At 35.1% G+C, this 26,689-nt stretch overlaps 1 protein-coding gene and 1 non-coding gene across 2 annotated transcripts; both read right to left on the bottom strand.

The window, feature by feature from the left end:
• Positions 1 to 17,686: 17,686 nt before the first annotated feature.
• Positions 17,687 to 17,770, bottom strand: TRNAM-CAU (transfer RNA methionine (anticodon CAU)). Its single transcript is given in 2 exon segments — positions 17,687 to 17,722; positions 17,733 to 17,770. It is a non-coding gene; the product is annotated as a tRNA-Met (tRNA).
• A 1,068-nt stretch (positions 17,771 to 18,838) lies between these two features.
• On the bottom strand, positions 18,839 to 24,172 carry PRH75 (DEAD box RNA helicase (PRH75)). Its single transcript, XM_039020542.2, has 14 exons — positions 23,458 to 24,172; positions 22,881 to 23,015; positions 22,668 to 22,808; positions 22,461 to 22,572; positions 22,263 to 22,333; positions 21,973 to 22,127; positions 21,755 to 21,866; positions 21,322 to 21,423; positions 21,158 to 21,218; positions 20,907 to 21,078; positions 20,734 to 20,830; positions 20,521 to 20,615; positions 19,972 to 20,105; positions 18,839 to 19,401 (listed from the first exon to the last, which is right to left on the bottom strand). Exons 1-14 carry the CDS (start codon positions 23,917 to 23,919, stop codon positions 19,175 to 19,177), a joined length of 2,076 nt encoding a protein of 691 aa, XP_038876470.1. The 5' UTR covers positions 23,920 to 24,172; the 3' UTR covers positions 18,839 to 19,174.
• Between the last annotated feature and the right edge of the window lie 2,517 nt (positions 24,173 to 26,689).

Genomic DNA, 26,689 nt, shown 5'->3' with positions numbered 1-26,689 from the left:
TTGTTTATTTCTTGTTTATGTTGAATGCATTCATACTTTATGCAAAACTTCATTTCAACCACTTAAGCCGACTTGATCACTTGGTAAAAGCATCTTTAAGTTAGATTATTCGAGAGAATAACTAAGCTGCATCAAGTAAGACGCTTAGTACAACTAGAGATAGACTTACTGGTGTTTATTGCATTCTGTGTTAGACGCATGCATCCTATAGATAGGTTTTGCATGTTATTCGCATTGAGAAGTGTTGAATAAAGTTTAACGCATAAACAAAAGATAAGCAAATCATCCCATCTCATCCACATTACATTCTGGTTTGTGTACATTCATCTTAGACCAACGCATCCACTCACATTACACTCCATTTTCACATGATTCATCACTCACCACTCAACTCTTTTGTATCATCTTGCACAGGCACAGCCCCTAGTGTAAATAACACATTTCTCTTCATATATTTAGGAAAACCCTTACAATAGATACAATGCAAGGTCTGCGTTTGTTTAACTAAATCCCCGAGTTCGACCCTGGACTTTCCAGGAGCCTAAATTAGATTTATACTTGGGTCTGGTTTAGGAAAACTTGAATGTCATTAGAATGAGTGTTGTGCATTCTATTGCATTTCTCTAACGCACCAACGTGTTACAAATACTTAAACGCATCAAAGCATCAACGCATCACTTATCTTAGAACCTATTCTTACAATTTACTTTGTACAATACACTTCTAGAGCGAAACACGATAACAACGAACAACCTTCTGATGGTGGAAATGGGCCCATGAAATTGATTCCCCAAACATCAAATAATTCAACCTCTAAGATTGACATCAAGGGAATTTCATTTCTTTTAGACATATTCCCCGTTCTCTGGCATCTATCGCACTGAACAACGTGGGCATGGGTATCCTTAAATAGTGTTGGCAAGAAATAGCCACTCTGCAAGACCTTTGCGGCAGTCTGCTGCCCCTCAAAATGTCCTCCATAAGGGGACTCATGACACAGCTCCAGAATGTGCTTGACTTCGTGCTCAGGAATGCATCGACGTAATATGTGACCAGGTCCAAGTCGATATAGGAATGGGTCGTCCCAGAAATAGAATTTGACGTCATGTCTTAGTTTCTTCTTCTGCTGGTAAGTATAGTCATCTGGTATTTGACCACAGACGATGAAGTTCACAATGTTCGCATACCAGGGAACATTAATATCTACTGACATCAGCAGCTCATCGGGGAATCTTTCCTCAATATCTTTTTCTTTCCCCTGAACCTCGCCGTTTTCCAATCTTGACAAATGATCAGCGACTTGGTTCTCGGTGCCCTTTCGATCTTTGATTTCTAGGTCAAACTCTTGCAGGAGCAACACCCACAGTATAAGCCTTGGTTTCGCATCCTTCTTTGTCATCAGATATTTAATCGCAGAGTGATCAATATACACCACAACGTTTGTTCCGACTAAGTACTGTCGAAATTTTTCTAGTGAAAATACCACTGCGAGCATTTCCTTCTCCGTGGTTGTATAATTCTCCTGTGCATCATTCAACGTTTTACTCGCATAGTAGATCGAATGCAATACCTTATCCTTGCATTGACTCAACATTGTGCCCACTACATAACCGCTAGCATCACACATCAATGCAAATGGTTGCGTCCAATCTGGCGCAATAAAAATGGGTGTGGTGATGAGCGCATCTTTCAATGTGTTGAATGCTTCAGTGCACGCATCATCAAAATTATATTCACGGTCAGCTTCAAGGACCGCACTTAGGGGCCTTGCGATCTGGGAAAAGTTCCAAATAAATCTTCGATAAAACCCAGCATGTCCCAGAAAGCTCCTAAATGTTTTCACATTCACTGGTGGAGGTAGCTTGGAAATTGCGTTGATTTTCGCCTGATTGACTTCCAATCCTGCCTTCGAGATCTTATGACCCAGAACAATCCCTTCTTCAACCATAAAGTGGCATTTTTTCCAATTCAAAACAAGATTCGTTGCCACACATCTCTTCAAGACCTTCTCGAGATTAGCTAAACAAGAGTTATAATTATTGCCGAAAACTAAAAAATCGTCCATGAATACTTCGACTGACTCCTCCAAGTAATCTGAAAAGATCACCATCATACATCATTGGAAAGTGCCTGGCGCATTGCAGAGTCCAAACGGCACGCGACGGAATGCAAACGTACCAAATGGGCACGTGAAGGTGGTCTTATCTTGATCCTCCGGTGCAATTGCAATTTGGTTGTACCCTAAATAGCCGTCAAGAAAATAGAAGAATTCATTCCCAGAAAGTTTGTCTAACATCTGATCAATGAATGGGAGTGGGAAGTGGTCCTTTTTAGTTGCCAAATTTAACTTATGATAATCTATACAGATTCTCCACCCCGTGGTTGTTCTTGTGGGAATTAATTCATTCTTGTCATTAGTGACGACTGTCATCCCCCCTTTCTTTGGAACACACTGCACTGGGCTCAAGCAGCTGCTATCAGATATCGGGTAGATGACACCTGCGTCTAGCCACTTCACTATTTCCTTCTTCACTACCTCCCTTATAGTAGGGTTCAAGCGACGTTGCCTTTCTATCGATCCTGTCTTTCCTTCTTCCAAACGAATCTTGTGCATGTAATACGAGGGACTGACTCCTCAAATGTCTTCCAAGGTCCATCCTAAAGCCTTTGCGTTGTTTCTCAGAATCTGGATGAGTGCATCTTTCTTCTCCTTACTTAGCGAAGTAGAAATGATAACCAGTAACGTGTTGTTATCTACTAAGTAAGCATACTTGAGGTGTACAGGCAACGGCTTCAACTCTAGCACGGGTGGTTCTTCCAAGGATGGCTTAGTGCGTTGTGAAGTTCATTCAGATAACTTGAGTGGTTCAAAATTTGATTCAACGTGAATTGCGGCGCAATCCTCCTCCCATATTGCGCCGATTCCAAATTCTTCTTCCTAAAATTCTTTCAGGGGTTCATGCCAAGGTTCTTCCCATAATTACTCAATATATTGGCAATTCTCCATATCACTTGGGTACTTCAACGCATTGAAAATGTTGAACTTTACTTCCTGATAATCAACTCTGATGGTGAGTTCTCCTTTTTGCACATCGATCAATGCTCGCCCTGTTGCAAGAAATGCGCGACCCAAGATGATGGGTACTTCTCTGTCAGCTTCGTAATCCAATATGATAAAGTCCGCCAGGAAGATAAACTTGTCCACTTGCATGAGTACATCCTGTATTTTGCCCTCAGGCTTCGTTATCGATCTATCGGCCAACTGTAATATGATCGTGGTTGGTCTTGCGTTGCCGATATCCAGCTTCTTAAAGATTGATAAGGGTATTAGATTTATGCTCGCCCCTAAATCGCACAGTGCATTCCCGACCTTCTTCCCTCCTATTGAGCAGGGCAATGTAAAACTCTCAGGGTCCTTCATTTTGGTGGGGATATTGTTTTGAAACAGTGCACTACATTCATACGTTAATGCAACTGTTTCATTCTCCCGATCTTTCTTTTGTTAGAAAGTATATCCTTGAGAAATTTTACATAGTTCGGCATCTTTTCCAAAGCTTCTATTAAGGGAATATTGATGTGTAATTGTCGGAGAATGTCCAAGAACCTCTAAAATTGCTTACTATCATCTTTCTTCTTCAGCCTGGACGGGAAAGGTGGAGGATCCCGTCGTACTTCTTGTCTAGTTGGCTGTTTGTTGAGGTTCTATTCTTGCTGTGTTTCATTAGCTGGAGGTTGCATTGATTTAAAATTCAAGTCTTGAGGAGCTTCATCTTTTGTAGGTATACTTACTTCTGGACTGGTAATTTTTCCATTACTGATTGATTGGTCATCATCAACAGTTAGATCTACTGGTCTTGTTGTTGGATCTGGTACAAGTGGCATAAGGGCTGTTGTTTTACCACTTCTCAATGTCACTGCATGGCATTTCTCTTTACCTCGTGGCCCCGATGCTCCTGAACTGGTAGGCAGCGTACCAGGCGCTTTATTTTTCAACTCAATTGCAAGTCATTCAATCTGTTCTTCCAAACCTCTAAGGGAGTCAGCTTGCGATTGTCTAATTTCCTCGCTCTTTTCAATATAATGCTTCAATAAAGTCTCCAAAGACGAGGTACTGCAAGAGGTATCATATAAGAACAGTCGGTCATAGGGTGGTATACTTTGAGGGTTACCTGGACTACAGTCCGAATTAATGAAGACCAGAGGGTTGCCTCGATCCCCTTGATAACTATTCTGATGGAAACTATGGCTCCCCTGGTTGTGATTCCCGTCCCAACTTAAAGTTGGGTGATCCTACCAACAAGGGTTATAGATGTTGCCAAATGACTCATTATAGACAGAATATATGGCCTGTTGATTCCACAGGTAGACTTCTGCTGGATGTCCCTCCCCACATTAAACGCAATTCATTGGGGCCACGTGCGTCAACGTATTAACTTGCGTTGAACCTTAAGAGAGATTTCTCTATTGATTAGCCATCGTCTGAAGGAGTGAGGTCATCATGGTCATTGGATCTACCAGTGTGCTCATTGTATTAGTTAACACATTGGCACTTTCTACTCTTTCTTGCTCCAAACCACTTTCCTCAAACCCAATATCAATCCACTCATCAGAATGTCGCAAAATGCGATCTAATATGCTCTTGGCTTCCATATATGATCTATCCATTAATCCTCCTGCTGTGGAGGCATCGGAAACTTCTTGCATTGATTGATTTAAGCCATTGTAAAAGTCTCCATTAGAATGCTATTGGGAATCCCGATATGCGGACAACTCTTCACTGACTGTTTGAAACGCACCCAGGCGGTGCTCAAAGTTTCATAACCCTTTTTCTCAAAATTCAACACATCCCTCCGTCTCCTTGCATTGACGGCTAGAGGGAAGAATCTATTCATGAACCTGTCAACCAACTATTCCCATGCATTAATCTCATCCGGCTCTAATGATTGAGCCCATCTCTTTGCTTCATCCTGTAGTGTATACAAGAAAAGATATAACCTAAGTCCTTTTTAAGTCACACCAGGCATGGGGAATGCATTGCACATGTCTACAGAACTCGTCAAATGCGCATGTGGGTCTTCTCCTTGTAATCCTCCGAATTGACCCACATTCTGAATCATCTGCAGCATAATCGGTCTTATTTCAAAGCTTACACTCTCCTCAATCGTTGGTCTTGAAATTCCTGATGAGAAGTTATATAAATTTGGCACCGATAGTCTCTCATTGGGACGTTGCAGTCAGCAGCAAGAAATATAGAATCTTGCACTGGCCAATTCTCCCTTTGATTCCCTGTTGGTGCCTTGTTATTATTAGTCATGCTTCTTCACCACTTAATTCGGCCCTGATGTGCTTCCGCTCGAATAATACACCTGATCTATGGGTCCACTTAGAATATCTAGATCACTCCAGAGCTCATAAGCTGTCAGACTGCTCTTCGCGATAAACAGCCAGTACAAAGAGATCTGTCTTGCAAATTATCACAAACATATTCAACAATAACCATTAACCAATCCTCGGCAACGGCGCCATAAACTTATAACACATAAAATTAATCTTCTTCTTTATACTTATTCTTATGTCATACAATGCATGGATGACATGCGATGATGCAATGATATGCGATACTACTTCTAGATGTATTCGTTTTTAACGAAATGCTTGTAGTATGCTATACGTTGTCATAAGTTTCCTTGCGTTGAATCCAAGTATAATTCCACCGCAAGTTTCTCGAAGTGATCCGAGGTCGAACACAGGGATTGTTTTAGGTTAATTGTGATACGTTCGAGATATATACAACTGGGGGTTTTTCAATTTAATAAAAGTTGTGTTTATACAGGTATAAAAAATTGCAGTAAAGTAAAATATGCGGTAAAGTAAAATCTGCGGTAAAATAAAGTTGCGGTAATAAAATAAAATGCGATAAAAGTAAGCCTAAGCTATGATGATACAAGATATAGGTTACATGATACATGATACCGAGTTTGAGACTGACTTGCTCAACCGGTAGAGTTGATCTAGGTACAAAGCTTCACGGTGGGGATTTGGAATGATTCACCCTGAGACTCACCTCTCGGCCTTACCTCTTTTCTTCCCAGATCTTCTTCGATCAGCACTCAGATCAGCCTTTCTCTCGATATATAAATATCAAAATAGCCTCGTATCAAGTATATCTTTCAGTGAATTCACTGAAGGTATTTATAGATGAATGCTCTGACTCTCTGCCGTGTGGTCCCCACTTTATTGTTATGGAAATTTCAAAAATGGTGGAATAAATATTCCTTCTGTTATGCAATCAATCCGTTGAAAATGCACAACGGTTAGTTGTACATGTTTCAAAATCCTCCGTGATTGCGTTGCTCATTTGCATCTTTCGGTCGTGTGCCCGCATGCGGTATTGTTTTTTATTACCGCATGCGGTTGAAGTTGCGTTGATCTCAAAGCTCTTGATCGATTGTCGCATGCGCCGTCATTGCATTGATTGTCTATTCATTCTTGAATGATGGACGCACTGCGACGTAGATGCGTTAATCTTTTTCTCTTGAGCCATGAACGCATACGGTGACTTGATATCCTGTAAAACAAACTTGAAGTATTCTTTTCTACTATCGCAATGGTGTCAGTGGGTGTATTGACGACAATTTATAATTCCTGCATTTCTCAGCCAATTTCCATACACTTGACGCAACTTTCCTCACTTTTGGCTGCAATAACTAAATAAAGCAGTATAAATAACTTTTATTTCTACTAGTTACCAACGACAGCGAGATTTTATGGACGATTGGCTTTACTTAGCAGCGACAACGAGAGGTGTTGTTCCTTGACGTGAGCAAGATAAAGAGAAGAAGATTTCTTCAAGAGGTATGTCTCTCGTTCCTTTATTTTTTTTGTTAAAAACATGTTGTAATTTGTTAGTAGATGCATAACTTGTATGTTAGTGAATGCGGTATTTCTATCACAATGAATTTGGAACGATCTTGCTTCTGATCATAAGTACTCTTTGATAAGAGTTCCATCCCCTTCGTTGAAGCAGCTTCTTCGTCTTCATCCATTAAGTAAATGTAATGAGTCGCCGCCTTCTTCTCATTGCCTTGTTTCTTGTTCGCCTTTTTTTGCTCGAATGCAGCGAACATCTTTCCGAGGGGCCCTTCCCTGGTGCTAACAAGGCTTGACGCATTGGATGCTAATGTGATTAATATAAAGTATAATGTATATTGATACATTGTAGTATATAATTAGTTATAAATATGATTTATAATTAAAACTATATAATATATGAGAGATAAATTTTTTAATAAATTTTAAATATTATTTATATTATTTATATGGATAAGACTCATATAAATACTATAGATTATAAGAAAGAGTTGCATTTTAATGTGATTCAGATGCATAGTATATTGTTTATTAATTAGTTAATTAACCATATTATAAAGTGTATATTATTAATATTATATTAATATAATTTTTTCCTTCCTCCTCTAAGTAGTTTGTGTTTTGTGAAAATAGGGATGTGCGGATACACCAAAAACACATAGATATAGAAAACTTTCAAGTAAAACTTTTCTCTCATCTTCTATAAACTAATTCCCTCTCCCAAAAATCCGAGAGAAAACCCACTCATCCCCATTACTTGTTCTTGAGAATAGAAAGTTGATCGTATGATGGTGTCTAAAAGTTTTTGCTGTGATCGGGATCTTACCGGTTCAAGGGAAAACTTTATTGTTTGATTAGAGAAAAGTTCATCATCCGTGGAGAGATTAACGTGAAGACAAATTTCTACAAGGGTAAGTAATTTTTCCCTCTTCCTCTTACACTTTGTAGAAGCATGCTTATAGATTAAACATTTATCCTCCGTTCTATTATTTTTTCTCTGTATTTTAGTATTTTCCAAATTGAATTTCAATTGCACGGTGTTTGAGCACTTCCGTGAGGAATTCATTTGTTCAATTACTAGCTATGGTAGCATATCAGAATTTGAAACTTGAGCAACTATATGTGAAGACAGTTTTCTTACATGGAGAGTTGGAAGAAGAGATTTATATGACCCAGCCAAATGGATTTTCAGTGCCCAGGCGAAAAAGATTATGTTTACAAGTTGAAGAGGTCTTTGTATGGCTAAAGCAATCTCCAAGGCAACGGTACAAACGGTTTGACAGTTATGTGGTCGGACTTGGTTACAACAGAAGTTCATATGATTGTTGCATATATCACAACAAAGCTAATAATGGTTCAATGATTTATTTTCTTTTATATGTAGTTGATATGCTCATAGGTATGAAGTCCAAGTCTAACATTCAGAAGTTGAATAATCTTCTTAGTGTTGAGTTTGATATGAAGGATTTGGGTGTTGCTCAAAAAAATTTAGGCATGAGGTCTTCTTGTAACAAAAAGACTATATTAAAAAAATATTGTCCAGGTTTGGTATGTTATCAGCTAAACTTATAGATACTCTCAATGCTACAAATGCTCGTTTTTCATCTATACTTTCACTACAACCTGAAGTTGAGAAGGAGTATATGTCTCGAGTTTCTTATGCTAGTGTAGTGAGAAGTTTGATGTATGCTATGGTCTGTACTAGGTCTGATCTTTCCCATGTTGTTAATGTTGTTAGCAGGTTCATAAGTCAACCTAAGAAGGAGCATTGGCAAGTTATTAAGAGGATTTTTCATTACCTTAGAGTTACATTTGATGTTGCTCTCATTTATGAGAATGACACAATGTGTTTGGTGATCAGTTATTTCTATTCTAATTATGCTAGAAATATTAACGGTATGAGGTTTATGATCGGTTATATGTTCACTCTGGGTGGTTTTGTTGTTAGTTGGAAGGCAACCTTACTGCCTACAGTTACTTTGTGCACTACTGAAGTAGAGTACATGACCTTGACAGAAGTTGTTAAAGATGGAATTTGGTTGAGAGGGCTTGTTGGTGATCTTGGTTTACATCATGATCAAGTTATTGTGTACTGTGATAGCTTGAGTGCAATATGTATAGCCAAGGATCAAGTTCATCATGAGAAGACCAAGCACATAGACATAAGATACCACTTCCTAAGAAGTGAGCAAAGGGTTAAAGTGATGAAAATTAGTACTGCTGATAATCCTACTAATATGTTCACCAAATCGGATCCACATGGCAAGTTCTAACATTTTTGGACTTGTTGAATGTTTTTGAATGGTTAAATAGTCCCTTATAGGACACTCTAGACATGAGGAAGAATTCTGGGTACGTCTAGCAATGTGTTTTACGTTGCATCCAAGGATTGAAAAATCGCGATAAATCGGTGATATATCATCGATATATCGCCAAAATGGCATGTCCGATAGAGATAGTAGAGGAGAAGATCTTTTTCATGAAAAATCACGAAATATCGCCAATATATCAATTATCATAAAATATTCGTAAAGAAATTAGTATGCATGGATATATCGAGATATTTCGTAGAAACGTCAACAAAATATCGTGGATTTTTCAACCTAATATAGCAGATATTTTGCAGATAATCAGTGGATATATCGCCAGATGTCGATTTTTTTTCCCTTTTTTAAAAACAATGGTAAAGATTAAAATTGTTTATCGGTTTTTTCCAAAAATCAACATATTCCAATTTAAGTTCTCTCAATTTTTAATCCAAGACTTAGACTTACCTTTACAAAGAAATTGAATTTGACTTACCTTTACAAAGAAATTGAATTTGACTTACCTTTACAAAGAAATTGAATTTGAAAAAAAAAAAAACGTATTAATTTTTTACCTCTTTCAAAATCTTTTCATCAAATTTTAACATCACTTCCCCATTTAAATTTTCATTTCTAAGAAAAAAATTTGACAAAAATAACATATATTAAATTTTTTTTTTTACCTCTTTCAAAATCTTTTCATTGAATAACATCATTTCACTACCAAATTTTCATTTCTAAGAAAAACAATTTGAAAAAAATAACATATATTACTACCTCATTCAAAGTATTTTCATTCATTGAGGTGGTGGACTAGAAATTTTGGGGTAATGGGAAAGCCTTTTATTTGTAGAAGATTCACACATGATGATACTCAAATTGATGTAGACTCACTTGTTTCAAGTATGGAGGGGATGAGTTCAGACAGTCAATATAGGACATGGACAATATGTCTCTAACAATAGTAATTATGGTTATTCTCATAGTAGTCGTAGTCATTCAGGTGATTATGGTTCCTATGGTTATAATGATGGGTATAACACATCGATTTTTATACCTGAGGACCACAACTTCCTCGTGAAAGTGATGAAGACTCAAACTCAAAGCCTCTATGCTATCTACATTCTTTAGAATATCCTCATTTGAATGGAACATGGTTTGGTCCAAGTTATCCTCCTAATGGTAGCATCTGGTTGATGTTGAGACTCATGGATGGCATACTTCCAATTATGTTAGAAACTTTGAACATACTATTACTTGAGAACAATATTATCATTACCAAATAAATTATGATAATGTTGGGCTAGTACCTCCTCGATCATCTTTTTACTATTGAATCTTGTATTTGAACTTTATTTTATATGATCTAGATTTTATTAATGAAATATTCAATTCGTAATCATTTTTCAGTCTTTACTATTATCTATTATTCCATTATTGATCATATTTGGCTTCTAATTATTAAGTTATATGCTTAAAGTCATGTTTTATTACTTAAATAAGTTTGTTCTAAAATTACACAAAAAATTTACAATATTTTTATAAATTTCCATGATAACCATGATTTTTCCAGAATATCCATTGATATTTAAATATCCGTCGATATATCCGTGAATTTTAGTTACCGATATTTATACCGATAACAATATTGTAATCCTTGGTTGCATCTAGTACAGCTACTATTTATGAGAGAATTCAATCCAACGTGGAGATTTGTTGGAATGCCTAAATCCTAATCAGAATAGGTTTAAGATGTTAGAATTTATGTCCTACATCTCATAGTTGGTAATTTGTAAACAATTTTTTTGAATAAATAAAATATTATTTATCTTCTGAATAAAGTGTATTTATTTTCATGCATAACTCAAATCCAATAAACTAAGATCCAAGGTTATTTAATATAACTTGAACAACATGTGATTGACATACAAGTGGATCGTGTTCAAGGAATAACCTAAAATATCTATAATATAGGGATAAGGTTAGGTGTCTTATTCTAGTAACACTATGGATACGGCCAACTTTGTAAGTATTACAAACGATTTGATCCAAATCGTTCATGTGGAGATATGTAAGTGAGAGTATCCTATATAGTGAGTCTGTATATAATCGGACCATTGAATATATAATCTCTCTTTATAACGTCATTAACTAAAGAGATTAATATTTTAAAACGACAACCATGTAACTTGATCTAAATCCCAAGTGAGTTATGAACTCCTGCTCATATGGGATATTCTTTGATTTGTATAGGTGAGAGTGGTCTTAGTTGTCTACTCGATATGCCTACTATTTTGGGGACAATACCGAGTGAGGAGCTAGAAACATAGTTTCATAAGATGGAATTCATTCATTCCCGATCTTAGGGAAAGTAGATAGGTTGCTCCCATAATTGTTGACTCTGAAACGTGAACAATGTGGCATCACCCTCTCATTGGCCTGAGAGAGACTTTGTTTATGGTCAGACCATAAATAGATTGTTCATTAGAGGATCAATGTACTTAAGGAGCAAGAGAAAATTACAAGGGTAAAATAGTAATTTATCCAACAGTAATTACAAACAACTTGTGAATGATTGACTTATGTAAATTGGTTACATCAATGGACACAAAAATAGTCTACAATTCATTGCAGTACAACTATGGATCTTTAATGGAGTGCTTCTTAGTTAATGAATATTGATTAATTTAATTAAAGAGTTTAATTAATTAATCTCATACCATTGGAGCTTGTAGGTTCATTATGTCCCTCTGCTAGCTCAGAACGAGTTAAAATAATAATATTTAGCTTTGAAAATTTTGAAATGTTTAATTTGTTTAAGGAAATTTATGTTGATTGTATATGATGCAATTAATATAATGTATATAAATACATTATAACACAATGTTTATATGAATAAGGTTCAAATTTAAATTATACTATATAAGAGTATTAATATTTGAATAAGATTCAAATATTTAATTAATATGAATTGGATTCATATTAAAACTATATATTATGAGAGATTATGTACATTAGAGTATGATCTATATGTACATTAAATTAATAGATTATATTAATTAGATTAGATTAATATTTAATTTAGTTAATGAATTTTGATTTATTAAATTAATTAAATTAAAATAACTCCCCTGCACGGTTAGTGGGGTGAGAGGAGTTCACGTATTAAAATGGTAGGGAAGTCTACATTTCAGGGGTTGAATGTTTTTTTTACAGAAAAGCTCTCTCAATCTCTCTCTTACTCTTTAAAATCAGAAAGAAAAGTTCTCTTCCACATATATTCTTCCATTTACTTCCAAAAAGGATCCCATAATCCTCCTTGGGAAGGATCCCATAATCCTCCTTGTTCCAAGAGAATAGCTGAAAAGACTTTTTGGTCATGTCTTGCTCGTGATACTTGTTCGTGCAGTTATGAGCATTCCTTTTTTTCACGAGACTGGGAGAAGTTGAACAGACAATTCTACAAAGGTAATTACTTATCTTCTCTATCTTGTGGAGAAACATGCTTAACACTATTTTTGTTCTTTGTTCTGTATAATATTCCTGTAACAAAATTAGGGCAAAAGCGATCACACGCTTTCGCACAGGAATTTGATTCATTCAAAGGAGATGATTAATTATTTATTTATTTAAATCTTTTTATTTTCCGCCTTAGATTTAGAAAAGTGCACTATGAACACTCTAACTCTTGAGGCATTATTCATTCTGTATTTTCTGTAATATTCTCTCTAATATAATTGTCCTCCATTTGTCCCGTAGACATAGATAACATTTTGTTAGTGAACTACGGATAATTATGTGTAAATCTTTTCTATTATTTTTACGTTATTTTGTACTCTTTAATTTTGGATTTTGTAACAAGCCCATAACAAGTGAAGAATGAATAAACTTCACTAATGCAAAAGAGTTACAACATCAAATTTAAAAGAACATAAATGAAAGAACACTATAGAATGACAAAGAACAAGTGTTGGAAAAATAGTCATTTAAACTCCTTGGATCAAAATCTCATTCTAAAGAATTCTCTAGGATAGATTCAACCTCTTTCAAGAGGGAATCCTCTCTCTACACATGCTCTCACAGGTAAGAAAGACCTAGAAGCTATAGTTTTTTAGAAGAACTCTCGTTCTTGAAGAATTTTTTTATGTAGCTTGTGAGATCTCTTTTAAGAGGTAAAGTTTATTGTTTCAAGAGGCTTCCAACCCTTTATATAGACCAAGGTGGATGAAGAGTGGCCAAAAATCATGCCTTAAACATCCCCGGTTAGTTTTGGAGCTAAAAAAAGGACAATGGATTGAAGAACTAGCAAGTTTGAATGATTACCCGCAATCCGGTAGAGTTAGGATTTCGATGCGAGTGCATCACGGTTAGTTATTTGCAAAAACATTTGAGACATCTGTAAAAGTTAGTTTTCTACAAAAACATTTGAGACATCTGTAAAAGCTTATAAAAATTGGTTCAAAATAGTAAACATACTCAAGATGGTTTAAAGAAACGTATTTGCTCATTTCTCATATTAGGCTATTTTGGGGTCAAAATATAACAGGAAGCTCTTTTACTGAAGAAAAATAACAAAATATATAGAGAAATCATACAATTTGTGACATTTATCACCTCTCAAAAACGATATTTTACTAAGCTAAGAGAATTTGATGGTGGAAAAGTAATGGTGGGTGCTTCATAACCACTTGTGTAAGATTAAATGATAGGGATCCATGACTTTAAAACTAAGTGATGGCTCCTTTAAAATCCTCGCCTCAGTAAGATTTGTGCCTAGGCTTGAAAGGAATTTGATTTTTGTTATAGAAAGAATCGAAGACAAGAAAAACAAGATTGCAGACAGTTGAATTGTTGTCGACTTCTTTCTGTTATGTGTTATAACCACCAGAACTTCATCGTTGACCATTGCACCTGTGTATATAAAGAAAAATGAATGTGAAAATGAAATAGTAAGAAAACAAGATAGAGCAAGGCATTCGTTCTGTAATAACTTTGAAGAATAAGTAATAAAAGAGACCCTCCCGATTTGCACAGTGGATGTAGTCCTTTGGCCAAACCACTTAAACTCCTGTGTTCTTTCTTTCTAACTCTACGATCGTTTCTCATTTACTAAAGTATCGTTTATATGATCTTGTAGTTCCTATCGCATCGCAATCGTATACTCGATCGTTTAGCTCCATGTCCAATTATCTATACGATCGTCTAGCTCTTCAGTTGTCGTCTATACGATAGTTTAGCTCCAATCAACTGTCGTCTAGCGCTTCATCCTATCGTTTACATAATTGAACTATTGTTTAGTTCTTGGAGTTTCATCTACACGATTGAGCTGCCATCAGCTAAACGATAAAAGAGTCTCAAGCCTCAAGCATTCAGCCTCCCCTAAGTTTTGAATTGTTTTTTACCGTTAATTTTGAGTAATTTGTGATTGTGAATGAAAATATCATACTCATCTGGGACAACAAGTGGTATTAGAGCTCAGTGAACAGTTCAAGACAGATCCAAGATTTGAATTCTTGCATACTTCGAATCAGGCAGTCAATCTTATTGATCAAGAATGGCAACAACGAAATATGAAATTGAGAAGTTCGATGGTAAGACAGACTTAAAACTATGGAAAGCAAAGATTAAAGAATTCTTGGACAGCAGAAGGCTTTACTAGCCATTATGGACCCTACAAAGTACCCTAAAACACTCATTGAGGCAGAGAAAGAGACAATTAAGGTAAACGCATATGGAACCATTGTCTTAAATGTCACAAATAGTGTTTTGAGGAGGATTGTAGACCAACCTACTGTCTATGCCCTCTAGAACAAACTAAATGAGATATATCTCAACAAAGACCTACCTAACAAAGTTTTCTTAAGGGAAATATTCTTCATTTACAAGATGGATGTTGCAAAGTCCCTCACGGATAATCTGAATGAGTTCAAGATAACTTTTGAATTCAGATCAATAAGAGACAATATTGAGGAAGAGAATGAGGCTTTCATATTACTAAATTCTCTACCACAATCATTCAAAGATGTCAAGATAGCCATGAAGTACGGTAGAGAAATAATAACAACAGAAGCAATCATATCAACAGTAAGAGTCAGAGAATTGGATTTACAGATGAGAAAGAAAGATCAACAATGAGGTGAAGGCTTGTTTTCAAAGGGGAAAAACAAGAACAAAGAGAAGGGAGAACAGAATGTTGGTGATAAGTCCAAGATTAAGTGCCATTTTTGTCACAAAATGGGACACATGAAAAAGGACTACTATGCCTTGAAGAGGAAGCTGAATCAATAGAACAAGGGTGGAAAACAGGCTGAGGTTGTTGTAGGGGAGAATTTCGTTGTGTATTCAGATGCATTGGTTGCAACTGAAGAATGTGGAGAGTAGAATACTATAGAGACTCAGGACTGGGTGTTAGATTATGGTTGTTCAATTCATATGACGCCATCTAAGGGATAGTTTTGCTCCTACAAGAAGTAGGATGGTGGGTTGATCTACATGGAAAATAATAACACTTGTAGAGTTATTAGAATATGGTCTGTATCCTTGAAAATGCAAGATGGTTTAGTGAAATTGATTAGGAACGTAAGGCATGTTCCTACATTGAAGAGAAATCTCTTATCTTTGGTGATGTTTGATGCTATTGCCTGTGAGTATAGAGGTGTGGAGGCACCTTTGAAATAATTAAAAACTCTAAGGTAGTATTGGTGGCAACCAAGGTGAATGTATTGTATGCCATCAAAGATGTGCAAATGGCACACTCGGCCTTGATGGTAACTGATGAAGAACCCGTAGAAGATGAGTTATGGCACAAAAGAATTTATCATATCAATGTGGGGGGGCTACAAGTACTCTCAAAACAGGGGATTCTTCCAACTGGTGTTGAAGACAGCTGAAAATTCTATGAACACTACATATTAGGCAAAGCAGCAAGACAAGGTTTCCCCAAAGGACAACACACTTCAAAAGAGATCCTAGAATATGTGCATTCAGACTTGTGGGGGCCAACTCACCCTCCATCTCTAAGTGGAGCAAGGTACTTTCTTTCCTTTGTAGATGACTACTCAAGGAAGAGTTGGGTTTACTTTCTAAAATTCAAAGATGAAGTGTTTAGTAGATTCAAAGAATGGAAAACATTGATTAAAAAGCATACCTCTAAACATATTAAATATTTGAGAACTGATAACGGTTTAGAGTTTTGTGGAGAGGAGTTTAACTTGTTTTGCAGGGAGCATGGCATAGTGAGGCATAGAACAGTGAGGTACATACCTCAACAAAATGGAGTAGCTGAAAGATTGAATAGAACAGTGTTGAAAAGAGTTAAATGTCAACTATCCAATGCTCTATTGCCTGAAAAGTATTGAGTTGAAGTTGTTTCCTACACGATATATACTCTTAATAAGTGCCCACATCAGTCCATAAAGATGAAAACTCTTGAAGAAAGGTGGACAGAGCAGATACCTAAGCTGGAACACTTGAAGGTATTTGGATGTGTAGGCTATGTGCATCAAAGCCAAGGTAAGTTGAAACCTAGGGCTGTAAAATGCATGTTCTTCTAGTTTCTAGCTTATCTCTTCTCTGTTCTCTATTCTTGTTTCTCTTTCTCTCTTATCGATTACCATTTTTTCTCTTCTCCCTTTTTCTTCAATTTGTTGCCTTTGATCTTGAAAAAACCAATGTCGATGGCCTCTTCTTTTTATGGAGATTAGTTGCAAAGCAACAATAGTTGACAAAAAGATGGACCAAGAAGGATGAGAAGCGAATGCAAGAAGGAAGAGAAATTAACACAAGTAGCTACAGATTTAAATTTTAAAAAGGAAAAGAAAGAAAAAAACTGCAAAACGAATAAGGAAGAATAAGCATGCATTTGGGGTTAAAGTGGTAACTTCACGTGGTGTTGACATAAGTAAAAATCCAATTCATTGGTTTTCAAACTTTGGGGTTAATTTTCATTTCAGTCCCTATAAAGGGGCCTTTTGTGCAATTTTCTCTCGAATGTTGCTTATTTTATTTTCATTTATCTTTTAACTTATAATATTCAATTTTCTTCTTAATAAAAATAAAAATAAATAAGTAAAACCTAACTTGTTTAAGAAAAATATAGAAAAAATTTTACAAATAAAAAAAATGTCAAACTATTTACAGAAATAGATAGACATTGAAAGACTTCTATCAGCGTCTATAAACTTCTATCTGCTTCCATCATTAATAGCTTCTATCAGTCTCTATCAAATAATATTAAAATTTTATTATTTTCTATAAATAGTTTTTCTTATTTTTCTAATTTCAAAAATCCCACAAAAAATAATTATAAGTGGAATTTTGGCTAATGTTTAATTAATTTAAGTTTAAATCTTACGGTTAAGGTTTTTTTAATTTTTGAATCCTTCAAAAGTGATATTAAAGGTGCCGAAGGTGCTAATCTTGACATCTGAAGTCTTGATAAATTAATATATAGATATCCAACCATCAATATATATCTCATTTTATTTCATAAGAATAGATAAAAAATAATATGGGGTGAGAGAGGCTCGAACTCTCGATCTCAGGATAATTCTAAGCTATGAGACCTACGCGCTAGCCAACTGCGCCACCACCCCTTGATGATATGCAGCATCCATCAAAGTTTTAAAATATATCTCTAAATTAATTATCTTATTATATTTAAGTTATACAAAATACTCCTAAACTATAAAATAAGTTTCGATTGTGCCCTTAGATTTGCAAAGGTTTTATTTTTACCCTAGATCTTTCAAATTTATTCTAATAAGGTAAGAGAGTTTTCCATCCAAAAAAGATAAAAATTGAATCGTTTATGTGAAATTTGAAAGTGATTGAGACATTAATTTAAATTTGGACAAGTCATTTATAAGATAATTAACAATCTATTTAAATTAAAGACAATTTGTATAAAAATTAATTATGCAAATGATTTCAACCATATCTTTTTATTAAAACAATATGTTGATTGAGAAATCAAATCTCCAACATCGAAGTCGACAATACATGTATTATTCCAATTGAACTATACTTAGTTTGATGATTTCAATTATATCGACAATAGGAACTACCTTAATATAACTTTTTACCAAACACCTCTTCAATTTTCATTCTTTATTTATCTTTCAAACAAACTTCAAAGCTCATTGATACAAATAAAACATTTGAGAGTCTAGATGTATGATTAAAACCTACTCTAAAAATGATGAGAGTATTTTTCGATCAACCATTATATAGCAATTCACTATTGTTACCATACAATGACATCAAAGTGATCCCAAACATACTTCAAAAAAATAAATTTGTTTCGAAGTTGAAACTGATGTGTATACATAACCATTCGTTATTATCGACATAAATTTAAAATGTTTGCACCAAAATCTTGTAACACGAGGTTCTGTTTTCTGGAAAAATTGAGAACGGGGGTATAAACAAACTGAAATGCCCATGTGGCACATCACACTAGACTAGACACAATTGAAAATGTTACACCATCCACTAATATGAATTGTTAAATGGTGCTAATTCTTTCAAAATGAAAAATTGGACCAAATAACCAAAGTGAAAATACGATTTGGGTCAAGCAAGAATAGTTCATCCCAGGCTAGTGGAGACGAAAGAACTCCAGAAGATATAATATCATACCCTAGATTTCGATAATGTTCATCTTTCAAAAGCATACAGTCAATAAATTATAAATTAATGTGGTACACAAAAGCAGTACTGTATTTCTTTGGAGCTCAATTAAATTAATCAAATAAATAGAAATTCCTCTCGCAAAATGTAATTACCAAATAGGGGCACATCCGAAAAACCCCCATTAGGAATAAACAGGAAATATTCGAATGAACTAATTACCAATTATAATCGCCGAGATTGGCCTCATGCGACAGCACTATAATCTCATCTTGTAAAGAGACTCATCTTTCTACAAAATTTCCAGTGCTCCCAATTCAGGCTGTAGCTGGCTTATTAGGAACACTAATAACACACACCTCATTACCTTACCAACTTCTACCTCTTCCACCCGAAAACCTGTTGTTTCTTCTGTCGGAAAATCCTCCACGGCCGCCGCCTCTTCCTCCTGAAAACCTACCACCACCATTTCTGCGATCGCCAAAGCCCCCACGACCACTGCCCCCAAATCTTCCACCTCTTGATTGCTCTCTGTCTTGCAATTTTGGCAGTGATTTCAAGACCTCAATTCTCACATTAGCTGCATTTTCCTGACCTGCAAATAGAGGAATAAAAGAGAAAAAAGTTAGCGTTAAGGATCTGACTTGCCGAAGAATCTAAATTATAATTCAAGGAACAGCTTCTAATGGCTTGCGTGCCAAATGGGGTTCATTAATAAACAGTACCATCCACAACTCTATTAGAAAAGGATAAAAAGGTTAAAATACAATTTTGGTCCCTATACTTCGAAAATAGTGTAGTACAAATTTGAGATTATTGTTGATTTTTTAAAAACTTTTTGCTATTTAATAGCATTTTCACTACAAAATTGAAAACATCTTCAAATATTGTGTTTTCTTGCATGAAAATTATTATTATAAAATAATCAGTTTCAGTAAAATTTAAGTTGCGGGACTAAATTTAAGATCTGTTGACAGGACTGAGACTAAAATTGGACAATTGAAAATATAGAAACTAGAATTGAACAAACTTCAAGGTATGAGAACCAAAATGGTATTTTGACCTAATATATCAATAAAACAAATTATGAAATGAAAGGGAGAAGGGGATAATCCAAAAGGAAAATGAAAATTTCAATTTGGAAAAAAGTTATTCAAAGATTTACCAGTAAGAAATGCATCCAAATCTTCAGTTTGTACATCGAATACAGCACTGTATCCATCAGCCGTCAGTGTCATACCCTTCACTGACTCAACCTTTTCCTCTGGCAAGAACCTCCTCAAGACACTGTAAGCAAATCTGGACAATTTAAGAAGCAAAGTTCATCAGATTTTATGGTATGTCACTCGTCGCAATGTGTGAGAAAGGGAGAGGAGAGGCAGGAATCAAAAGCTATTTCACATGCAAGACAAAAAATATTACATTCAAACAACTGCATCGACCCACATAAAATTTAAATGAACACAACAGAATGCAATAATTTTAAAACCCTATTACATCCACTCAGAAATTTCAACACATCAAATCACTTAAGGTTACATTAACAATAAAAATATTTGTTTTCCTAAAATCAAAACCTACAGGGCAATCAAAAAGAAAAGCAAGCAAGTGACATCATTAAGTGATCAACACAACTTCCAATTTAATAGCAAGTGTAGGACATGTGGGAAAAGCATCAAGCAAATTAATAAAGCAAAGGCTCAAGATTTCTCACGATGGGGAAAAGATGGGCTTTCCGGCATCTAGTATTAAAGTGACATGATTTTCCATTGATGTCAGAAGCGATCTACTCTTTATCTCTGTATAACCCTGCATAAAAACAATCAACCAAAATGAAGTAAGGAAATTGACAGTAAAAAAGAAAAGCCAACGACCAAAAGCTTAAGATTACATAGTTAAGAAAAATAGAAATAAAAAAACAACTCACAGAGAGCTTTGCAAGGGCCTTGGCAAGCAGCTCCACAGCAGACAAACTAGAGCTGTTCACCATCTCCTCCGCAGCAGACTTGAAAGGCGGGATAACACTGTTCCATTGCAAATAAGATTCAAGCATGCCAAGAAGAAAAATAACTACTTAAGTAACACATTAAATGAACATACCTGTCAGAGACTTGAGTTACTGATTCTGCAGCACTTGCTCCAGCAGATCTGGCTATATCAATAGGCTGGGGAGCAGACAAGTGCTCAAACTTCACACCAGACTCTCTTTCAATCCTGCCAATTCTTCCCGACTTTCTTGGATCATATAATGTCACAGCAACTCCAGAATTGCCTAAAAATACAGTAGTCTTTTTAGAAAGTTCAAAGTTTATATGCAAGTACAATGGGGAAGTTGCCAAACTCAGAAATACCAGCTCTTCCTGTTCTTCCAGACCGATGAATATAAGCTTCTATATCCTTCGGAGCTTCACACTGGCAGATTCATAAATATCATAAATATAACATTAAACAAAAAGAAAACACTTCAGAAAACAAAATATAAATGTCACGTTACATATCAGGGTCAATCATAAACCTGTATAATTAACTGAACGTCATTGATATCCAAACCACGTGCTGCCACATTGGTGGCTACTAATATCAGAAACTTGCCTGACCTGAACCCAGAAAGGGTAACCTGCAACAAGTAGGTCACTATAAAGACCGCTAAACAGCTAAGTACATCCAATAGAAAGAAAAAAAAATGTATACATATGCAGGCTCCAATAATCTAGGAAATAAAATGAACTTTCAGATATTACAAGTTACATAGGTAAACTTGCACATGGGTCCTATGGTGAATTTTCTAATAACCACCCCACTCAATGAATGGTTCGTTTATAAATTAGACAGACTAAAGGATCATTCTAGTACAAAAAAAATCAAACAGAAATAAGACAAAGCTAAACAAAAAATAGCTGCGCAATCAATCCTGGAAAAACCAAATCAGAAGATAATTAGAAAATTACCGAACGTTGAGACTGCTGTATATCTCCATGTAATGCTCGTGCACCTGGAAGAAGCCCAGCAAGCTCTGATGCAGATTCCTTAGTCTCCGTAAATATAATAGTTCGGCCCCCACTGATCATTGTACAGCAATAACAAAGAGAGAAATTCAATGACTTAACAATGATGAAGAAATAATAATAATAACAGTAACCAACTTCTTTCCATTCAAACCACAAACCTGCTATAGCATCGAATGATATCTGGAATAAGTCGAGACCTCTCTGAATCAGAGCAGGGAATAACAATATGCCTAACATCCTTACTGGCCTTCATTTTCTCATTACCAACAAGATCTGCAGTTTTCTTGTTTGCTTTAAGGAACCTAGAAGCAATCTAAAAATTGCAAAACAATTTATCAATAACAGTGCAGAAGAAAAAATACATTTTCATTCAATTTATCAGCCAACTTATAATCCACGTTTAAATTTAAGAAGCTTAATAACTGTATATCATGTTTGGAATACTCACATCTTTCACCCAGTCTGGTAAAGTGGCACTGAAAAGAAGTGTTTGAACTTTGTTTACATCAGCCACCTTGCCTAAGAAACCACCAAAAAAAGTTTTGCCAACGTAAGGTAAGAAACGAATGGCACTATATCAAGAAATGAAGGCAAATAGATTCCACTCTCGCAGTGGAACAAATAATTAAGATTCCAAATACTATACCAAGAATAAATTCAACATCATCAACAAAACCCATCCTCAACATTTCATCAGCTTCGTCAAGAACCCTAAACTTTAGAGACCGCAAATCTATATTATTTCTGTTAATGTGATCCTACACGAAATTAAAAAAGGCACCAGTCAGTAAACAAATACTAAAGTGTTTCCATCATGTAACAAAGCTTTCCATTATTTGCTGTAAATTTGCACCTTTACACGTCCAGGTGTTCCAACAACTATGTCAACCCCCCTTTTTAATTTAAGTTCTTGGGGGCCATATTGCAATCCTCCACACAAACAGCAAGACTCCAAGCCTAATGCATGTCCATAAAATTTGAAGTCCTCGTATACCTAATCAAAACAAATTATCAAAATGCTATAATTAGATTAACAAATGTAAATTTAGAAATCTTCAAAACATACCTGGTCAGCCAATTCCCTAGTTGGTAAAAGTACTATAACACTAGGGGACCTTCCATATCCGGTCAATCGTGATGACTTAGAAGGTCCATTTATCAAAGATTCCAAGATGGGCAAGACAAACGCTAGCGTTTTACCCTGCAAAAAAAGACATGAAGATTTTACATAACATAATTTTTTACAAGAAAAAGTTAACCGTGCAAAGTAACATTCATACTATATCTAATCTAACTTACAAAAGTAGAGCCCTTTTGACGCTCGTTGAGAACAATATCCTTGTAAAAAGCTCATATAGACTTTTTAGAATAAACATTCTAATAATGTTGCATGGGCAATAAGTCTATAACATGCAAGATTTACCCTTCAAGTGGAAAAAAGAATTACAAGAGAGAACACGGGAGGAATTTTCTCATAAAAAAGAAAGCTTCAAATCAAGTTTCCCACAGACACCCACATCGTTCGATTCTATAGCTGTTTCAGCGGCTGGTCTGATCCAAAGTAACACATATTGTATGTTTCATATTGAAGAGAAAAGCCTAACATTTAATTAACAATAAAAAATAAACCAGAAAAATTATACCTGTCCAGTTCTGGCTCGACCAACCAAATCAGACCCGTCGTACACGGTGTCAAACGTCATAGCCTGAATCGGAAACAAGGAGCTAATACCCTTCTCCTTCAGCCTAGCCCTCAACGGTTCGGAAATCCGAAACCTAGTAACAGCATTCGGATCTTCTTCAGGCTCCTTCTCCACGTCATCTTCTTCAGACTCAACCACTTTCACTTTCTTCGAGCTCTTCTCCTTCTTTCCGGTTTTCAACCTTGAATTCACAGGCTCGCCCAACTCCGAGCTCGTCTCACTCCTATCCCCGTCGTCAGCCACTTCTACAGCTTTCCGCTTCTTGCTTTCTTTATTAGACTTACTCTTCTTCTTCTTCTTATCCGAAAGATCCAAACCATCAATATTCTGCTCAAAAGCGTCCTCCAAAGCTAGGGCTTCCACAAGAGCTTTGTTCTTCATCTTCTTCTCCTTCTTGTCCATAGAGAGTTGAGAAAAAGGTTGAAGATGGCAAAACTCTGGTGCCCAAACCGATCCGAACTGAGATGCGCCTCCGTTCGGTACGGTTCAGGAATGGTAAATGAAGATCAGAGGAAGAGAATACAGAGGCGGCTAGGTTTAGAATGGCAATAGATGAAAAAAGAGAACGAATGGGAACGAGAAATATGAAGAAAGGGAAGGAGCTAGGTTTTAGAATGAAGAAGAAAACGGATTTTAATTCCTTCTTTCCTTTTATAATTCACGGCCCTTTTCTCGTGTGTTTTTGCATCTGTTTGTTTTTTTTAAAAAAATAAATTTATTATAAATTAGTGTAAGGTAGATGCCTATTCTTATTAGTGTCATTGGTCATGCGTTACTCACTCATTATCCCATGTGTTGTTCGTGTGTCTCAAGATTGTATTATTAGGGGTCATTTGGTTTGAGGTTTTCTCAATATCCAAGAAATAAAGATGTCTAAAAATAAAATTAGGAATCAATGATGACTATGTTTGGTTGTGCATGAGAAAACAATGTCTGAGAATAGTATGTGGGAATTAAAAAAAATTGAGATTGTGAAAACAAGTCCAAACGATCGTTTACAAAAATAGTGTTGGGAATGCGACTAAAGTCCCACATTGGTTAGATAAGAGGAGGATCGTGGGTATATAAGTGAGAATGACTATCTCCATTGATATGAGGTCTTTTGGGGTGAAACAAAAAACAAATCCACACTTCGACTAAATACTTTTTGTTACCCGAACAATTCTTATTAAATAATGAACTTGATCCAACCCAAATAATTCTTATGAAATACTTTGGTTCGGGTTACTTGGGTCATTATTTAAATTTTTGTTTTAAAAATAAGTAACATATTACATGTAAAAAAATTTGTTTAATTATTTTCACACATTGAAATAAGAATAGCAAATCAATTTTAATTATATTATGAAAAAACTTGTTTCCATAGTGTTAAAAAAATATTTTAAATAATTGGTAGGTGATAAATAATCTATAAAGAAATCATGAAATTAAGTAAAATTGAAATAAATCTATGTATATGTAATTGTATTGAAAAGAAAGAAAAAAAAAAACATACTTTTAATATTAATCATTAATTTGGGGTTAGTTCGGTTGGCTCGGGTTGACTCGGGTTATTTTTTGTGAACTCATTAACCAACCCAACCCATAAAGTTTTAATTTATTTGAACCTAAACCAACCAAAATGTATTGATAACCCTACTCAAATCGTACGGAGTAAGTTAAGTTGGTGAATCATTGGGTTTTTTAACACCCCTACTTCAGGAGTGTGTGTCAATTAGGGGGTGTTTTGAGGTGAGTTGAATTGAGTTATTAAACCAACTAAGGTTCCATTTGGGATTGCTGTAGTGTTTAAAATAATTGGTGGTAGCTATGTTTTTAGAAGAATCAGCTATGAAATGAAGTAAAATAGTGTTTGGTAAATTTTAAATTAAATTTAAAAAAAAAAACTAGCTATGATGTTCGGTAAACTAATACTAAATTTATGTAATTTAGTTATATGAATCAAACTAGAGTTATTATTTCAATTATTTTTGTATAGATAATTAATTGATAATTTATTTTAAATTGTCTATGATTTAAATTTCAACTAATTTTATTTAATCTAAATAACCTGATAAAAAATTTAAAAATGTATCTTTTTGGGGAAATGATTAAAAAAACAATTCTTATAAAAATTAATTAATTAACATTTAAAAATATATATAACAAATACATTAATATAAAATGATATTATTATAATATATTTAGTTAAATTATTAAAAAGTTAGCAAATTTTTAGGGAAGCTAAATCTAAAATTAGAAGGTGATTTTGGTACATTAATAAATAATTCATTTTACCAAATAAGATAGGCAGTTAAGATTTTTCTATAATCATTTTTTATGATTGCAAATGCAATCCCAAACGGAACCTAAGTGTTTGGCCCACCAACAATACAAGTTGTTGAATAACTCATACCAATTTCAACAATGTTCTCTATTAGAGTTTGTACTGTTGGCGAAGAACTCCACTTTTCTTCATTCTTTTTCACTTTAATGTTTTCAATCAATCCACCTGTCAGCGATCAACTCTAGCGACAATCATCATTAGCAACATGCTCCAACAATCACTTTTGTGACCAACTTCACGCAACCACCTCTAACGATAAACTCCCACGACCTCTTTTAACGCCTAATTCCAGCAACAACTACCATCAGAGACTCGTGCCACCTCACACCAGCCACATGCTCCAACGGCCACCTTCAACGCCCAAACCACCAACGTTTATCGATGGCAAAGTGTTTTTAAATACAAAATTGAAATTATTAGTTCATAGTGTTTATTAGTTGTCTTAAATAATAATTTAAGATTAATAGAAAAGCTTTAAGCATATAGCTATGATAGTATGATATTCTCCAATGTGGGTATAGACCCTTATGGTTTTACTTTGAGTTTCACCCAAAATACCTCCCACTGGAGATAGTTGCCCTATATTATACACCCATAATTATCCTCTTATGTAGCTAATGTGGGACTTTGATATCATTCCTAAACCTTGTTAAGGTTGGTGCCCTAAGTCTCGCGGGTTTTGTAGTTTGTAAATTCATCATACACAAATTATTTATTTAATAAAATAAGATGTTATTTTATTCGAAATTTAGTTTGCATTAATCCAATCCAATAAACTAAGATCCAAAGTTATTTTATATAACTTGACATGTATTAGTTGACATACAAGTAGATCATGTTTATGAA

This window comes from Benincasa hispida, chromosome 12 (genome assembly GCF_027475165.1).
Source record: "Benincasa hispida cultivar pf3 chromosome 12, pf3_genome.v1.1, whole genome shotgun sequence".
NCBI classification, from domain to species: Eukaryota; Viridiplantae; Streptophyta; class Magnoliopsida; order Cucurbitales; family Cucurbitaceae; genus Benincasa; species Benincasa hispida.
This window is presented reverse-complemented; position numbering and strand designations above follow the sequence as displayed.

Bases quoted from the DNA above. Each gene is read 5' to 3' on its own strand.
- PRH75 (XM_039020542.2), bottom strand. From the start codon at position 23,919: ATGGACAAGAAGGAGAAGAAGATGAAGAACAAAGCTCTTGTGGAAGCC. The intron at 22,809-22,880 runs GTATGTTTTGAA...TGTTTTGATTAG, and splicing joins CTAGGGAATTGGCTGACCAG to GTATACGAGGACTTCAAATT. The intron at 20,831-20,906 runs GTATGTTCATTT...GCAATGGAACAG, and splicing joins GTAACTCAAGTCTCTGACAG to TGTTATCCCGCCTTTCAAGT.